At 38.5% G+C, this 19,741-nt stretch overlaps 1 protein-coding gene across 5 annotated transcripts in view; it reads right to left on the minus strand.

Moving 5' to 3' along the window:
• Ano2 (anoctamin 2) overlaps positions 1 to 19,741 on the minus strand; it is a 345,087-nt gene that overhangs the window by 172,836 nt on the left and 152,510 nt on the right. For all 5 annotated transcript variants that reach the window (XM_063237730.1, XM_063237729.1, XM_063237731.1 and 2 more), the window contains one exon: positions 2,174 to 2,308. In XM_063237730.1, coding sequence (XP_063093800.1) covers positions 2,174 to 2,308 — 135 coding nt within the window. The remainder of the gene's footprint in view (positions 1 to 2,173; positions 2,309 to 19,741) is intronic.

The following is a 19,741-nucleotide window of genomic DNA, read 5'->3' on the forward strand; positions in this document are numbered from 1 at the left end:
GTAAGCTATTGGACATGGTCACGAGTCCATGTCTAAGCGGAAATAATAATATTTATCCTATAGAGTTTACAATGTTGATCTCTTGTAAGATCAAAGAAACCAATACATAAAAGCCAGCTAGCACCATGCCTGGCTTAGGTAGGCATTTCCTAAGTAGTATTTCCTAAGTAACATTTCTTCTGCCCTCGTGCTAGATGGGCAGAAGGCAGAACCCTAGCACTGAATCCCCTGTGCCTAAACTCCAGAATTTCCAATCCAGAACAGATGATGAGATACATTGAAGTATCCATGCTCTTGTCTCTTACAGCAAGTTACTAAGCTTTATGCTACATATTAACAGGGTCATCTCCAGCTTATCTGCTTCACAAGACCATTTCTGTAAACTTGGCAAGATACACTACCTCCCTCCTGCTCACTGAAGGATACCTTTTCCTCAAAAAGTACAGCTCTTGGCCATTTCTTCAGGAGGGCCATTGCATCACCACTATACTCTTCCATCCATAGTGGACACACACCCTCTCACAACTATCCTCCTCTGTCCATAGTGGACACCCCCAGTCTCTCTGATATCCTCATCTACCTGGTCACTGAAGCACTAGCATGCTGTGACAGACTGATTGTGTCCCTCTGTCATCATTGTTCTAAGACATCGATCTATGCCATACTGAGCTAATGGGACACTTCTCTTTTGAGCTGAAAACTCTCGGACATCCCACGCACAAGCTATCAAGCACACTGTTTACATTCAAATGGAGAAGAGCTGAGACAAGAGACCAGAGGTTAAAGAAAAGCCCCTATTCTAGTGTTTACTAAGACAACCATGTGCCTGCACTGAGCATGCTGGGAAACTCTTCCAATGAATTCTTCTTCACTCCATCTAGTTAAAGTTACATTTCTATATCTTGTAACCAAAAGAGTATTAAAATACATTAAGCACCAATAGTTAGCAAGGACAGTTTGGAAGATAGCAAGAGATTTCAACTCTAAATTTTAGCCAAGCATCTTTTTGGCCCTTGTACTCTGTCCATATATTTTGATTCATGCAGAAATCATTTATTAATCCTCTGTTATATGCCAGATGCTGCCTCCTTTAATCCCCAGAACACCATGAGGTAGGCATTATGATTCCCACTTTGTAGCCAGGAAACTAAGACTCAGGGAGTGAACTGTCCAGTGCACAGCTAATGTGTAATGTCATCTGTACAAAAGGATACTATTTTTAAGAGTTTATTTTCTTTGCAGCCTCTCTCTTCCATAAAGGCTGGCCTTTGTTCTGTCTCTGGGCTTGCCAAGAACCCCACCAGGAGACCTACCACTTTCCACATTTTCTGATTTCTGCAGCCACAGACTGAACCCTTCTCAATTCAGAACCACCTGCTTCTCACAGCATCTAATTGTAACAGTGTTTGACCACCTAGACATTTGACTTCTACCTGAAGCCATTCTGTATACCATACCTTGGTTTTCATTTTTTTAAAAATTCATGAAATAAAGGAAAAAATCATTTGTCTGGCTTGATGTTTTTCTAACAGGTTTTACCTCCTGCCCCCATCAGACACTGGCTCTGAAAAAAGTCCAGCTAAGAAAGGAAGCAAACCACACCCAGTAGAGCTGTAAAGCCATTCCTAGAATCTGTAGTTCCCAGATCTATCTCTGGAGGGAAGTCATGCATTGCCCATCAACCGATGGTAGTGAAAACATGGTAGTTATGCACAATAGAGCACTACTCTTCCATAAACAAAGATAAACTTGAGCTATTTGTAGGAAAAATGGATGCACTTTGACACTGTAATATTTAGTGGAAGAAATGACACATGAGCTTTAATATCACAAGGTCTTTTTCATACAAGAAACCCAAAGTATGTCATTTTAATAGCCCAATAATAGATACATCATAGAAAACAAGGAGACAGAACTTTGCAAGTTGGAAGGAGACCAAGAGATGGGTAGGATGGAAGTAAAAACATTAAGATGTGTTGCGTGCATGTATCAATTCCCCAGTATCAGTGTGACTACTATGTACCATAACCATGTACTAAAAACATCTTTTTAAAAAAAGGAGGAGATAGAGCCAGGACTTTAGAAGGAGACATGTAAGATGGACTTGTAACTGGCACAAAACTCAAAACATGAGCATACAGGAACCTAGGCTTTTGCTTTAAAACTGACTTACCTGGGGATATCTTCTTCAATTGTTGCACAACCATACAGAAACACGATGACCCCAATTACAGAAGATGGGATGAGAAATGATGTATACAATCCCAGCCAGGCAAAGTAGAGTCCAATTTTTTCTCCAAAATACTTTCTGAAGAAGAAAAATCAAACATATATTAAGAACATTACATCTTGTCCTTACTTCTGATTGCCCCATGACTAAAAAGGGGTGAGGACCTTCATCCTTTCTTGAAGTTAGTACAAAGGATGGAAGTTTCGTGGGGGAGAAGGGCTCCACACAAAGAACCAACAAATGGTGTTTTCTTAAGTAAAGTGCATTGCACTGGAAGCACATATGCACACCTGTCTGGTGTTCATGTGAGACAGGAATACAGCCCTAAGAGCAAACTAAAAATATAACACAAGTGTTGGCATCTTTACCAAACATGAATAATGCATTACTATTTCATGGACACCACAGAACTCAACCTCCAGAAAAGTAAGCTGATTTACTGAGGTCGACTTACATATAAAATGCTGACCTTAGTTAGCTTCTAGGACTTGATGAGATTGGGAGAAATATAGACCCACAAGAACATCACCCCCAATCAGTCCAGAAACATATCCATTGCTTTCAAGTTTTCTTCTGCCCAGCTCCTTTTTAAAAAAAAAATTTTGTTTTGCATCTTAAGATCTGCCTTCTTGGCAATTTTAGTTATATAATACAGTACTGTTAGCTATAGGATCTATGTTGTGCAATAGAACTCTAGTTCTTGAACATTTAAACTTTACATTCTTAGACTGACAACTCCTCATTTCCCTCTCCTTGAAAGCCATGATAACCATGATTCTGCTCTCTGGCCCTATGTACTTGATAAATTTTAATTCCTCATAAAAGTAGTATCATGTTGGGTTTGTCCCCTGTGCCTGGCATATTTCACCTAGTGAAACACTACAAATGGCAAGACTTCCTTTTCTTGTAAGGCTGAATATTATCTCACTGTATGCAGGTACCATGTTTTGCTTATCTGTGTATCGTTTGGATGCTTGGGTTACTTCCAGACTTTTGCCAGTGTGAATAATGAGGCCATACACATGGGAGAGCACAGATCTCTTCAGTATTCTGACTTCATTTTCTCTATATATGTATCCAGAAGTGGGATTGTTGAATCAAAGAGCAATAATGCTTGTTTTCCTTTGGTTTTAGATAACAGCTCTTTCAACAAATGTGAAATGACATCTCACTGTGGTTTTGCTTGGTGTATTTCTGATGACTGGTGATGTTAAACACCTTTTCATAGACTTGTTGGCCTGTTGTACGTCTTCTTTGATGACACGTCTGATGAAGACCACTACACAGTGACTCTGAGCAGGATTCAAAATTAATCAATTGACTTTCTGTATTTACTTTTGGGTCTGTCGCAGGCCTAGGCAACTTGCTCAAAGCATGCAGTAAGTGCAACTCTCCATGCCAATTGTCACAGTAAACCCCTGTATTGGTCCATGACACTGTGACATCTCAGAGGGCAAGATAAACCCACATCTGAGGACACCGGCTCTCACTCCAATTTTTAAAATAAAACTGAAACTGCAGCCATTTGGGTCCTGCTGTAAATGTCAACCTGAGAAATAGGACAGTTCTCTAAACTGACAAACATTACTGCTGGGGGAAGTCTTTATCTAGACCTCTCAAGATTCTGCTTAAGTTTCCAACCTTATCTCAGCCATCCCTTTTCTTCATTTGAAAACCCAATAAGTATTGAAAGTATTTCTCTTAGTTCCTAAAGAGTTTTGACCTTCCTGGACTTCCCCTAAAACATATTACATTGACTTCTTTATTTAAGCCTTCACCATAACTCATTTTAGGAGATTAGGAATTAGGCTAGTCCTTGATTCATGTCTTTTCAGGTCCTTTGCCAATTTTCAATCAGGTAGATTGTGGGAGGTTTTGTTGTTCTTGTTGGTTTTACAATTGGGTTGCAGGAGTTTCTTCTATTTTTGAATATGAATCTTGTAGTCAGGAGTTTCAAGGAAAACAATTACATACATGGCACAGAATTTATAATATTATCTTATGATGGTCACCCAGAGTTGCATTTAAACAAAAGAGTATAGGAAATCTGTCCACAACACTAAAGATCTGGAAAACCCAGCTGAGGGCCTGGATCCCATAGCAGTGTCCTGCATGAGTCCAGCTGAAGACCTAGAGTCCGTGACAATGCCTCCCATGAGCCCAACTGGAGGCCTAGAGCTCACGACAATGACTCATGAAAGTCTGTTTCATAGATCTGTGCTGGGAAAGCCCAAAGGTCAGTGTGGTGGAAGCTATAAAGTCTGCGCCAGTGAGGTGAAGGATCTGTGCTAGCAGGCTGAGGGTTCTGTACTGGAGCCAAGAAGTGATACTCAAAATAAGAACCAGAGCTCCCCTGAAAAGTACCCCAGTGACAATGAGCTCCTGAGCTCCTCTGATGATGAGAACAGTTGAGTACATGTCAGGAAGCCAGCATAACAAGCTTTTCCTGGAGATTAAACAGCACACATCTTCCCCTCCAGATCCAGGAAGTGATATTCAACATAAGGACCAGCCCTCTCCCAAAGTAAACCACAGCCGTTCTCAACAACAAGGTCTCAGGCTCCTCCAATGATAATGGCTGAGTTCATATCTGGGAACCTAGCCATGACAAGCTTCTCCAGGAAAACCAGTGACTCCAAACAACAGCAACACTGAGGAGAACTCGCTACACCTCACTCTTCCTCTCCACATCACCTTTTATGCTGGCAACTTTCCTCAAGCAGGCCATCTACACTTAGCACCATGCCGATTTAGTTCAGGTAAGGTTAAGTTGACTACCAGTTTTTAATCCATAATAAATCTTTTGCTAGATACATGGTTTACATGTATTTTCTTTCATTTGTTAGGTTGCGTTTCATTTAGTTTTCTTTACTGTGTAGAATGTAGCTTTTCAGTATGATATAATCCCACTTGTCTATTTTTGCTTTTGTTCTCTATGCATATCACGTCACATCCAAGAAATCACTGCAGGCTGATAAGCCATGCAAGCCATGTGGCCTCCAGGAAGAGAAAAGTCAGCACCTCCCGTGGGCATAGGGGCTGAGAATCAAGCCTTGCCCACCCCCACGCCCCACACTTCCACCAAGCAACCAGTTGGTCCAAGGGCAGCAACTAAGGTACCTAAAGCAACAAACTGGATATATTGTTTGGTCGATTTTGCAGGCCTGGGGCCAGAAGTCTGAGCATCTCTTGGGAGGATAACAGTGTGCAGTATAGCAAATGTGGGGCATTTCCTTCTATCTTGTCTTTCAACATTGTTCTGTTTTGCTTTGTTCTGATTGTTTTGTTCTATTCAATATTCTGTTTTGATTGGTTTTATTCTGTTTTGCTTTTGCTTTGATTTTGCGACGTCTGATGGAATGGACAACTACTGTGAAGATAACAAAATATACTATGGTAGCTATTGTTATTTTCCTAGTGTCCTGCTGTGAAGTTCTGTACCAATTTTGCTGCTTTCTTTTGATGGACTTTGTTCTGTTTTGTTTTGATGGATTTTACTATCTTTAAAATAAAATAAAATGAATCACTATGGAATCCAATATCAGTTCAGTACATGTCAGGAAGCCAGCATGACAAGCTTTTCCTCTAAGTTTTATTCTAAGGATGCCATTCTCAATTTCATTTATTTCTTTCCTTCTCAGGTTTTACATTTAAGTCTTTAATCCACTTGGAAGTCATTTTTTTCTATGGTGTAAGATTAGGGTTCAATATTATTCCCAAGTTCTGGGACTATATGCATGCATCACTATATCTGTTAGAAATTTAATTAATTTATTTTTTTCCAATTTGGATGTATGCACTTTCCCATTATTACTTATGGAACAGTAAGTAGTACAGACATTTAAACAATATTAATTCTTCTAACCCATAAATACAAGATGTCCTCCCACTTATTTGGTCTATTTTCATTAAAATTTTACAGTTACCATGCATCTTTCACTTCTTTGGTTTAAGTTTATTTCTAGACACTTTATTCCTTTTGCTTTTATTACAAATGAGACTTTTAAAATTAATTTTATTTTCATATATGTCATTGTTGATACAAAAAGTACAACTAATTTTTTATTTTGATAACTTAAAACTACTAAAATTGCATAGTAGTTATAACGGGATTTCTTGGTGGAATACTAAGGATTTTCAATGCTTGAGATCATGTCATCTGAAAAAAATTTTTTTTTATCTTTTTGAGACAGGGCCCCACTATGCAATTCAGGCTGGCCTTAAACTCACTTTGTAGCCCAGGCTTACCTCGAACTCACAGTGATCCTCTTGCCTCAGCCTCCCAAGTTCTGGGACTATAGGCATGCATCACTATATCTGCTAGAAATTTAATTAATTTATTTTTTTCCAATTTGGATGCCAACTAATTCTTTTTTTCTAATTATACTAACTAGGATTTCTAGTGCAATGTTGATTAGGAGATGCAAAAGTGAATATATTTATCTTATTTTAGAACTTAGAAAATTTTTAGGTTTTCACTATTGAATGTGCTGCTGTCCTCTGAATTTCATGAATAGTTTTTATTGTGCTGTGATAAGTTCTTTCTATATCTAGTTTGTTGATTTTTTTTATCATGAAATAGTGTTAAAATTTGTTAGAAGTTTTTCTGCTTCTGTTGAGATGATAGTATATTTTTTATCTTTATTCTTTTAATGTGGTGCATCACATGGATTGATCCATATATGTTGAACTATCCTCATGATGTAGAATAAAATCCTACCTGATCATAGTGTACAATCACTTTAGTACTGTTTTGAACTTGGCGTATTTTGTTAAAGGCTTTTGCAACTATGTTCCCCAAGAACATTGTCCTTTATATTTCTTTCTTTAAGATATCTCGGTTGGACTTTGCTAACAGAACAATGCTGGCCTTCAGAAGAGTTTGAAAGTTTGCTCTTTTTCTATTTTTTAAAAGAGTTTTAAAAGGATTGATATTAATTCTTCTCTGAATGTTTGAAATAATTGATCCGTGAAACTATCTGCTGTGGGTTTTTCTTTCCTAGGAGATTTTTACTACTCCTTCAATCTCCTTCTTGTTATTGCTCTGCTCAGATTTCACATTTCTTCTTCATTCACTCTTTTGATATTGTATGTTTCTAGGCTATTGCCTATTTTTTCTAGATTTTCAATTTATTTGTGGGTATTTGTTCATTAGAGTAACTTACAGTCCTTTTGATTACTGTGACATCAGTTGTTTTGTTTATGACTTTGAATCTTCTTTTTTTATTAACTGATATAAAGATTTATTGTTATTCATCTTGAAAATAATCTCAATTTTTTGATACTTCATACTATTTTTCTAATGAATGATATCATTTATTTCTGCCCTAGTTTTTATCATGTCCCTTCTTCTGCTAAATTTGTAATTACTTCTCTTCTGCATCTAGTTCCTTGTGATGTTCAGGTATGTTGTCAACTTGAAATTTTTCTTTTCAAATGTAGGTGCTTATCATTATAAAGTTCTCTTCTAGCATGGTTTTTATTGTATCTTATAAATTTTAATATGTTGTGCTTTTACTTTCAATAGTCTTGAGATATTTCCAAATTTCCCTCTGATTTATTCTTTGAAGCAGAGAGAGTTATTATTGGTTGGTAGTTCTGTAATACTTCAAATATTCCATCCTGCCTTTTCCTGGATTCCAAGGAGAAAGCCACCTTGTAAGTGTTCCTTACACAGAGTCCATCAGTAAAATGCATACACACTTCTGGACAGAAAAACTTGCATAAGTATTTTAATATTAAATTTGAGACATCATGAGATTAATACAAGTTACTTCTGGCCTCTACAGGTACAAGAGGTCCTCAAGATGGGGGCCATTCACTTCCAGACATGTATTAGTATGGTGAACTGCTGTCTGGTGATCGAGATCACTACATATGCATTTTCAATTTCTTCTCCAAGGGCTGGCAGTATAGTGGGTTTTCCGTGATATATGACATCCTCTAGGATCCCCCATACGAAGATAAGACTACCCGTTGAAAAAACATCATGCTATTTTTCTTTTCCTGAAGTGCATATATATATGTTTTTTGGTGGACTCTATATGACAGAAAAGTCATACTTTTTCTGCTACTTTTGAAATTCTTTCCTTGATTTTAAAAAATTTAGTTGTAAGGTGACTTGGTGTTAACTTATTTGGGGTCAATTTCTTTGGGTCTCCTGGGGTTAATGAATCAAGATATACATGTCCCTCCTATAATTTTGGAATTTTTCAGCCATTATTTCTTTAAATAAGCCTATTTATTCTGCCTCTTCCTTCTAAAATTCTTATGATGCATACATTAGTGTACTTAGTGATGCTCCGTAAATCCCTTAGGCCACTCCCTACTCTTTTCTTCCTTCCATATTTCCTTTATGCTTGTTTTCTTTTTTAGTTTTTATTTTGTTTTGTATGTTTGTTTTTGTTCCTCTGACTAGGCAATTTCACATGACTTGTCTTTAAATTCATTAATTCTTCTGCTTGTCTGATCTAAAGCTCTCTATTGAATATTTTGTTAGCTCTATCAATATACTCCAAGACTTCAGTTTAGTTCTTTTTTATGACTTCTATTTCCCTGCTGAATTTCTCACTTTACCTGTTAGACTCCTGGTTTTGATTTCAATTTTAAATTATCCATCTGTGTTTCGTACTAAGCTCACAGAGACTCTTTAGGATTATTGTTTTTAATTATCTATAAGCAGATTGTGGATCTCAATTTCTTTAGAGTCAGTTACTGGTTCCTTTGGTAACATTATGTTTGTATGTTTCCTGCTAGCCTTGAGTTGCAGTCCACGCATATGAGGAAATGTCACTTCTTCCACTTCGTACTGACTAGTTACATCTGTTAAAGATCACCATAAGTAGGCCGGTAAGAGATTTGGGTTGGCTGCCACAGTCTCTAGATGAGCCAGGCAGCAGTCTATTGCCAGACATAAGACAGGGATCCAAAGATGAAGCTACTGTCCTGGACTGAGGGCAGGCCTAGAGTGAGAATTTATGGGCAGGTGGGCCTGCTGCCATGATCCTGGAGTGGATTGGGCTACTATTCTACGTATGAGCAGGCCTGATGTTGGGATCCCAGTGCAGGTGAGACTGCTTATGGGTTCTAAGAACAGATGGGATTGCTTGTAGGTCTGTAGGTCAGCAGTTGAAACTGTGATCAGATCCCCCAGTCTATGGCAATGGGTATTTCACCAGCACCGAAAGTGATGAGGCCCCTGTAGGGTAAATGCACACTTCCCGTAAGTAGGGCTACTCTGCATCTGTGAGTGGAAAGAAAACTATGCCTGAATCCATAGGTGTGTGAGGCTGCTTCTAGGCCCGATCGATCAGTCTTCTAACAGGGGCACAGACCTGTGAGTTACACTGAGGGACATGAGCCTGCCTTTCCAAGGCAAGGGGTTCAAACTTGGGTTCAAACTTTACCAACTTGCTGCAGCCTATTACCTGTACAAAGATACATTTTTGGTGGATGGTTATTATACCAGTGCTTTATGAAAAAGAGGGTATCTTTTACTCCGCCATCTTGTTGAGGTCACTTTGTGTATTTCTATCTACATTTTAAAATTCTTTATTTTGTTTATAAATTATAAGATAAAGGGATTTATTTTTAAAAGAAAATTTGCCTATATATATCTTTTCATCCTGTTTATAGTTAAAAAAATACATAAGTCCCTAAGAAACAATTTCCCTTTATATAATATTTATTATAGTTCTCTAATACATTTCATTTCTCAGGGGCCTGTAACAAAACTCGGTGAAAAATGGGAAGGAAGAAGTATACAATAAGAACAACAACAAACAGAATTTACTAACCCACTCTTGGGGCTTGGCTTCCACTCAAGACTTAGACAATTGCAAGAGAGTACAATTGCGTCACAACAAAAATCTAAATGACCTGAAATCATTACTTTTCTTGAGCCCATTAGCTGGAGTTGAAAGCAATGAGTTTTTTAAAAAGTACCACCTAGGCCAAGGGTTTGCTTAGTGGCACAAGCACCTGCCTGGCAAGCACAAGGTCATGAGTTTGATCCCCAGTACCAAAAAAAAAAACGAGTTAAAGAACATAACTACAACCTATTCAATAAAATATGAGACCTGTGAAGAGTTTTACATTTGAAAGAGCTTGAGAAAACACAACATAACCAGAACAGTTTTTTTTAAAGCCATTTAAAAAATTTAGAAAGAGGGAGCACAAATTAGCATGACCAAAGCAGTTCACACCCACCCACAAGACTACTATTGCGGTGCTCTTGAAGAAGGTAACAGGAGAACAGGGAGGAGACCAAAGAGAAAGTCCCCTTAGCTACATACAGCCTGGGAAACTCATCCACTTCCCAGGCAAGGCCATCTCTCCTTCAAATCAGAAGTTTTCAACAATTAAGGCAAGGGACTTGACCTTAGGATATAGGTAAACATTCACTGCTTCAAATCCCAGGGGTTGGGGTGAGAGGAGTGGTTGCATTGGAAGCCAATTGTCTTTATGAAAGGCAGGATTCTAAATTATCTTGGGCACTGGGTCCTGCACAATTACAAGTCATTTACCACTGAGGAGGAGCAAGAAACTCCCCCAGCAAGAATCCTCACAAATAAAAGACAGAGTTGAGTATGAGGGTTAAGAGGAGGACAGAAATGTACACAAAGTCTGCTGAGGACTGAGAACAGGCTAGCGAGCCAGGCCCCCATTATCCCACCAGTGTGTTCCCATGCAGAAGTTACCCCTGAATAATAAGAGGTAACAGCGTGTAGAGCTTCCTGAAAGAACTGCTGAAAACTGTGTGCATAAAGGGATCATGGAGACCAAATTGTCAGAATGCCAGAGCTCATACAAAGCACCAAGTAGTAGTAGCCATTACAGAAAGAGACTCTGCACAGTGATAGAATTCAAAACCAGCCACTCTCCACTAGATTGACTCACCTCTCCTTGCTAGTGGCCTGATGAAAGATACATGGTTATTTCCTGGTATAAATGCTATTTATCTCAGTTTCCATTGTAACTTCCCTTCATACACAATGTCTGGTATCCAGTAAAAGCACTAAATGACACATTTTTTAAAATCCCATTGTTAAGATGTAAGGTACCAACAAAACCAAAGTTCATTTGCATGTTAAAACGACCGGAAAAGGAATCTAAAATAGCTATAATCAATATGTTCAAGAAGAATGTACTACAAAGGATTGAATCTACTACAGAAGAGAACAGAGTGAAGAATGAAAATCTAGCGATCAAGCCTGTATCAAAACGTCTGTCACACATGCAGTTTGCCCCAGAAAGATAAATGAGAGAAGAAAGCAGGACTATTTGAATGTATTATGGCTAAGAATTTTCTAAAAATAATGAAGCATGAAGTAGTAGCTGTCCTCACTGAAGGTATACACAAATCAAAGACGTTCAGGGAATTCCAGGTATCATAAGTGCAAAAACAAAAATAAAAATCCATTTACCGACACACATTATAGTCAAATTTATGAAAACCAGAGATAGCAAAAGAAAAATACTTAAACAAGCTGAGTAAGGAGCATATTAAATACCAAGGAACACAGATTTTCTAGGTAATTCTTTGGCAGAAACTATACAAGCTGGATGCTAACAAAGTTACAACCTTAAAGCATGGAAAGAAGAAAACACTATTAATCTACAATGCTATCCATAAAGAAAATATATTTCAAAAATGAATTAAAAATAAATATTAATTCCATCAAGTGAAAGCTAAAAGAATCCATTATCAGGAAATCTGGACTATAAGAAATAGTAAAAAAAAAAAATTCCTTCAGTTGAAAGGCAGGTAGAGGAATAGGGGAAATAAATCAAGTTGTATAATGTACAGGCAAAAATTCCTTGTGATGAACGTGATCATTATGTATACCTAAAATATACCAATAAATTTAATTTAAAAAGTTCCTTGGGCAAAAAAATATGATCCCAGTAGAAAATCTCAATTTATACAACTAGAAAGTGCTAGAATGCTAAAAAATAACATAAAAAAGATTTTTAAAAATATCTTTAAAAGATAATTCAGAATATGAAACACAATTTCTCAGTTGGGGACATTTTTACCACTAAACGAGTTAAAATTGGCCCTTGGAAAGCCCAAAAAACTTGATTATTATAGCCTTCTAAAAGGTACAAAACAGATATACAGTATATCTACAGCATTTGAATTTCATAATAAAAAAGGGAATGTTAGGAAAAACGTCTATAAGTAGTGCTTGAGGGAAGCATGGATGCAAAATAATCTGAGAAATACTAGTTAAAGTAAATATAGAAACTTATTAAGGTATGTATAATATATGTAGAAATCAAACATGAAAATATAAAAAGAAGGGAGGAAATTAAACTCAGGGTGCTCATCTTATATATGAAATGATATAATATTTATAAGTACAATGTGAAATATTAAAGTCATATTTTGTAAAGCCTAGAGCAACAACTAAAATAACTTAAAACAATGTATAAATAGGTAAATATTAGCAATAAAGTGGAATAAAAATGTAATCTATCCAAAAGAAGAGCCAAAGTAAGAAAAACCTGACAATGGAAGAATTAGAAAACAAACAGAAACATGATAGATTCAAATACAAATATATTAATAATTATATTAAGTGTAAATGGTCTAACTATCCAATTAAAAAGCAGAGAATATGGCACTGAAAAAGAACCTAAAACTGAGCCAGATGTTTTTTACAAGAAACTCAGTTTAACTATGAAGACTTACTTAAAATATAAGTTAAAGACTGAAAAGTGATATACTGTGCGAACAATAATCAAAAGAAAGCTGGGGCAAAAAGAATAAAAGACATTACCAGGGATGTAGACGGACATTACATAATGATAAAGAGGACAATTCATTAAGAAGACCTAATAAGCATAAAGTATGTATGCATTTTCAAAATATATACAATCTAAGCTGGTAGAATGAGAAGGAAAACTAGACAAATCTTGAAGTACAAATAGTGGGTACTCCTTGATTATTACAGGTTCATATCCAAATAAATCCATCATAAATTGAAAATGTTATAAGTGAAAATGTATTCAAAATGCCTAGCCTACTGAATACCACAATTTTGCAACACATTGAACTGTAGAATATTCCTCCTGTACCCTGTGATTGTAGGTCTGCCTGGAGCTATGTTAGCCACAGTCTCGCATTGCAAGAGGTATATTAGTGCGTACCACAAGCCAGGGAGAAAAACAAAATTTAAAGTATGGTTTCTTTCTTTTTTTTTTTTTAAAGGAAAAAGAGAAAAAAACAAAACAAAGCAAAACAGTATAAGGGTACAAATAATACAGAACTACAAAAAAAAAAAAACAGTAAGAAATCCCCATTTAATAGATTACATGTTCAAGTCACAGGATTAAAGCATATAAAGTGGACATTCAAACAGTGAGACTGCAAACATTTGTGTTCAACGATCCAATCAAAAACATTAATATGGTCATCTCTTTAACACCCCTAAACACACTTGCAATTGTATCCTTTAGAGCACTTTCTTTCCCTCACTTTTTTTTTATTTAAAGAGAGAAAAAGAAAAAAAAGGACATAAAAAATGCAGTAAAAGGGTACAAATAATACAGTATTTCTAGAAAAAAATATATACAGTACGAAATCACCAGTTAACAGGCTACACATTATCTTCCTAGAAACAGTTGTCCATATCACTAAATTAAAGAATATAAAGTGAACATTCATACAGTGGAATTGGAGACAGTTCCGTTCAATGATCCAACAAGAGCTCAGTTATATGGTTTTCCGTCCTACACTCTCGAACATACCTGCGATTATATCCCTTAGTCCACCTTACTTTCCGTCCTACACTCTCGAACATACCTGCGATTATATCCCTTAGTCCACCTTACTTTCCTCTCTTTTTTACAGTAACAATTAGACTTTTAGGGTATGGTTTCTACAAGTCAAATGATTATAAATTGGGAACCACCAGTGGAGACATCAATATTCCTCTGTTAGTAAAAAACAAGCAGACATAGAATCAGCAAGCATATATAATGCACTACATATCATCTGAACCTAATCAATATTTACAGAGTACTCTTACCAAGCAACAAAAGAAAACATTCTTTTCAACACACATTCACCAGGATAAACCATATTCTGAGCTATAAAATCAACAAATTGTAAAGAATTAATAATGAACATTTTGTTTCCTGACCACAACTAAATTAAACTAAAAACTGAGAAAGACATCTGGAGAAAGTCCCCTAAATATTTGGAAATCAAGTAATACCTTACTTACCCATGGATCAAATAATAAATCACAAAGGAAATTAGAAAATAGTTTTGATTAAGTGAAAATTAAAACAACATTAAATTTGTGAGATGCTGCTGAAGTCATGCTCAGAGGGAAATTTATAGCAACACTTGTTTCAAAAGAACAAAGTTTTGAATTAGTAATCTAAGCTTGTATTTTTATTAGAAAACTAAAAGCAAATTCAACCAAAGCAAGAAGGGAGGAAGCAATAAATATGAAAGCATAAATCAATAATTTTTTAAAAGCGAGCAACTGATTCAATTGAAACAAAACTGTCCAAATCAAACAAAAGAAAACATGTGAGAATTAAGGACTGCTCTAGGATATCCATTGGTACCTTCTAGGGTGCAACAGAGACCACAGATCACAGGCCATGAAGCAGGAAGGAAATGAAGCTTGCCTTTCCTGTTCTCTAACTTGGAAAATTCTCCCAACTTCTCTAAGCATTATTTTTCCAACCTTGAGCTATGTTCGTGTGCAAATTAAGTGAGTCAATTGAGGACACAGTAAACAACCAATGAATGTTATAATATTATTCTGAAAATCCATTAACAGAAAGAACATCTGTTCATCAAATATCACCATACAAGTGAATGAAGAGGAAAGATAGTTGCCTACAGATGTTCAATAAAAGGATTGTGTACAGAATACATGAAGAATTTCTACCTATAAGAGATAGATAATCCAATAGAAAAGTGGGTAAAAGGCTTGAATACTTCATAAAAAAGAACATCCAGTGGACTTCTCTGGCAAGTCCAGACATGCACATGAAAGCTGACCCCCAACCACAGCACCTCAGGATCCAGACACTTTTCCCCTGCTCCCCAACCTGCCTCTGTTCCTTACCTTCTTGTTTTGACCTATCGATCAAGGACTGAACCTACCCTTGAGTTGTCATCTTGCATTGACAGTTTATTATGACCCCTTACAAAAGCTGATGGTGGGAAGCAGGCTGTCTCCCCGCCGGTAGGTACAGGCCCATAGACACAGTAGCCTCCTCTGCAGACCAACAACAGGAGGGCCAGGAGACAAGGCCTCTGCATTTTTGGTCTGCCATGGAGACTAGAAAGCCTCCTTCTCAAAGAACATCTTGCAGGTAGATCAGAAAGTACAGTGAGGTCAAAGCCTAGCTCTGGGTGGCTGGGCTATGAAAAACAGGCTCTGCTCAAGTCCCTGGCAGCAGGCGATATCAGCGATGCCAGCAGACAGGATGGCAACAGTTCAAAAGTTGCAGAGAGGGGAAAAAAACCATACGGGCCACCAGTTGACCGGCGCAGCTCCCCAATGAGACAGGAAACGCTTCAGGTGGGTAACAGGAACTGCCAACTTTATTGCTGTGGGTTCTGGCTTATATATCTGACTGTAGCCAATCAGGCTGCCACGAGGGCTGCCACGAGGAGGAAGGGCTGGAATGAGACGCGGGCTCTGGCTAATATACTCAGCTGTGGTGAATATGAAGTGAGTACAGGGTGACTAATTTGGAGAGGGACGTAGCGCATTGCGGAAGCTGGCGTGGTCCTTAGTCCCGGGTGGGATATGGTATGTTGAGCACCTGCGCCCAACAGCTCCCTCCAAACTAGACTACTCAACTTAAATATTTTTCTACTGCTATATAAAATCAAACCTCAAGACATCACATCACTCACACAGCTACAAAGTTCCACATCTGAGGCTCCTTCTTCAAAGCTATTCACAGGCAGTGAGAACCAGAGCTCCCTAACCATTTCTTCATTGCAACATGGGAGCATAGTACCTACCTCAGTCAGTTAAATGAAAAGGAAACACTGCCCTGTCCCTGTTGCCACCGACACTGTCCTACTGCTCTATCTCCTGTGGTTGTATATGGATACATTTCAGGCTCACTCGCCTCATGTTCAGATCTGTGGTTAAAATGCTTTGTACGGTACCATAAGAGATGTTCAGATCCTCAGAAATTTTCCTAATCGTCAATCGTTTGTTTAATCGAATCATTTCGCTTACTCTTTCAACGTTCTCTTGGGTTTTGGATGTTGAAGGACGTCCAGATCTCTCCTCGTCGTTAACAGATTCACAACCCTTGCGAAACCGCTCAAACCACTTGTTAACTGTCTTTCTGGTCACTGCGGCATCTCCATATACTAATTTTAACATTTCATGTGTTTCTTTAGCACTTTTTTGCAGTTTGAAACAAAACTTCATGTTAATGCGTTGTTCATGATCCATCATTTATGCTACTTTAAAAACACTGCTTCTCTCAACCAGTGCTCAGATTGATTGCCCCAAGCAAGTTGAAACTTGTTACATACTGTTACTAGGGCTGATGTGCTCTTCTATTGAAGATCCCTGCCTTTCTGTTGGATGGCCAAATGCCATCCAACATTCACTGTTTTCTTTTTTTTTTTTTTAACCACACCAGGTACACTTATGGGTATCTCACCTCATTAGAGGCACTTTCCTGTTGTACTATAATGACAATTAGTATTAGATGAAATAACAGGACAGCACCCCAGCTTCAACGGCTTGTATTGGCTGTGTTCAACCTGCACTTGGAATTCCAGGCTGCTGACCTCCATGTGTGCTGGAGACAAACTCCCGGGGCCAAGGTCGGCTCTGGCCTGGGTTCTTGCACCCGCTGGCAAGGCCCGCCCGTAACCCTCTAAAAGGTAGCAGCGGATCCTCTCGTCAACCTCCCGGGACAAAAAAGGGTCAGAGAGCCCTAAGTCTAATATGCCACTGTCCTGAGCCACTTCTTGCAACTGGTTCCCTTTTCCCAGCCAAACCTCTATTTTAAGATTCCCTAATAAAGAATGGAGCAAAGAACTGCAAAACTAAGGCAATGGGCTGCAGTGTCCAGGAGCCAGAATGCACCAGCCTGATGTGATTCGCCCCGCCCAGGCCTGACTGGGGCAGGAGTGTACAGAGATGCATACAGGACTGAAGACCAGGAGGCCTAGGGACCAGAGGAGCTAGATACAGAGTTCAAGGTCGACCAGAGAAGAAGGGACAGGCATGCATGTGTAGATAAGTGAAGCACACAGGCAGTCAGAGCTGGGGACATAAGTTAAACAAAGAAAAATAAGGCAGAAAAGAAACAGGTTCTCGGAAGTCAGAAAAATGGCAGAATGCTCATAAGCATGGAGAAGAAATGCTGGAGATGAGCCCTGATCATAGGTCTTTCTACCTACTGGGATAGGGCAAGTGCACTGCTATTAACAGTCGTGCACCCCAGTCAGAAAGAGAGGCAGGTATAAGATAAGATAGAATCAATAATATAAAATCTAGGTGCCCACTTCATTCTAGTACTCTGCTGAGTGATTCATATGCATTTTCTCTGGTGATCCTTGCAAGAAGACATAGGTGTTGACGCACAGGCTTGAAGAATCGAGTGTGGTCTGGATTTCAGCTGTTGTCTACCCTTCTCACCAAGTATGGGCGCAGAATAAAATTCTCAAGCCTGCATGGTAGCCCAATAGTAGCAATTATATCCCCACTTAGAAGGTGAGAGAATCGATACTTAAGGTCAAGTATCTTGCCCAAGCTTCTGAAGGACTTGGGTTGCAAAACCAGTATTCAGAGTCAATTCCTGAGGATCAAAAGATGTTCCTCTGCCCTACTATCCCACCGCATGGATGCAGACAGCAGTATCTTTCATGATGTTACAGGAACAACAGTAATGCTACAGATTCCCAATGACCTGAAATCATTGGGAAGCTTCATTTCCCAATTATGTGATTTGGTTCCCAAACCCTGTTCCTGGGAGGTAACTGATCAAAAGGCAAAGTAATTCATATTTTTTTCAGCTTCTTGATTTCCAGAATCACAATCCTGCCAGTCTACCTGACATTTCCCCATGGACAGCTGTTGGGGTCTCAATATTAACAAGACATAAGGTAACGCTTAGTTTTTCTGCCATCCTCCACACTTAATCTCCTTCCTCTCCATCTTCCATATTTTGATTTACAGAACTACAATCCAGTTTCTCAAGACAAAAACATGGAAGTAACAATCCTTGACCCTTACTATCAAATTCCACTTCCAATCCATCACCAAATGCTATAGACTAGACTTTGAAAAATACACCAAATCCCACCTCACCATCTCCATCCCAAGCCCCCAGACCAACTGTTGTCCTGTCTCTCCTGGCTCACTGCAAATGCTAGTGGTTCTTCTGGCTTCTACTCTTGCTCTAAAATCTTATCACCACCCAACAGCCAGAAGAATATTTTAAATTTTTGTCAAATTCATTATTCCTTTGCTCCAGATGATTTTCTGACTGTCACATAAGAATAAAATCTAAAATTGGTTTTGTGACCCATAGGGTCTTATTTTATCTAGTCCATATCTTTGACTCACCTTAGGCCCCTTCATTTTGCTCAAACACTATGTCTGCTCCCACCAGGAGTCTTTTGCCAGAACAAGGACCACACCCTGGCACACTCCACCTGAGACCTTATGCTGACTTCCCCACTTCCACCAGCTGCTCCAACCTCATCTCCGCAGAGCAGCCTGCTGTGATCACCCCACCTCTACTGTCGCAACTGACCTCTCACCCTGCCTCATTGTCATGACTTTGACCTAACACTGCCTTCTACATCTGTGCTTTGTCTATCTCTATGGTCATAACACAAGCCCATGAGAGCCAAGACTTTCCCAACCCTGTTCACTTTTGTGTTCTTGGTGCCTAGAAGGTGCCTGGCACATTGAAGCAGAATAATAACCATTTACTTAGGAGATGACTAAATCCTCACCAAGACACCCATACAAGAATGATCCCTGCTCCATGCCTTAGGTGAGTGCATCTCAGAGAAGATGAGAAGCCTGCACAAAGCCACACAAATCAACAGATAAATCCAGATAGCCTGGATAGCCTGATTTCTACCTGTATCTTACCCATGACATGCGTCTTTTAGATTGCAATGTAGATGACTGATAAAGTAGATTTGAGCCTCTGAGCTTAAAAATCATTATCATCTATTTTAATTTTCATAAAAATTTTAAAGGAACCCAAGGATCATTTGAAACAAAATTCTCCATGCAGTAATTAAGAAAAAACAGTGATAGTAACTGCTCCAAACTGTGTTTCTTAAAAAAAAAAAATCAATGTTCAGTGGTGTGAGCCAAAGGCCTGCACAGTGAACCCCATCCAGCCATGCAACCCTGGCACCTCGCCTAAAACCTGGTAAGGCCCCACCCAATGTCTCAAATCAGCCATGGACCATTGGGTAGGTCCTTCGGGGTCTGGTAAGGCCCCGCCCAACAACCAAGTGGTGGGGGAAATTGCCTG

Source organism: Cavia porcellus, unplaced genomic scaffold (assembly GCF_034190915.1).
Source record: "Cavia porcellus strain 051 isolate PalLab524CR breed Dunkin Hartley unplaced genomic scaffold, mCavPor4.1 scaffold_27, whole genome shotgun sequence".
NCBI classification, from domain to species: domain Eukaryota; kingdom Metazoa; phylum Chordata; class Mammalia; order Rodentia; family Caviidae; genus Cavia; species Cavia porcellus.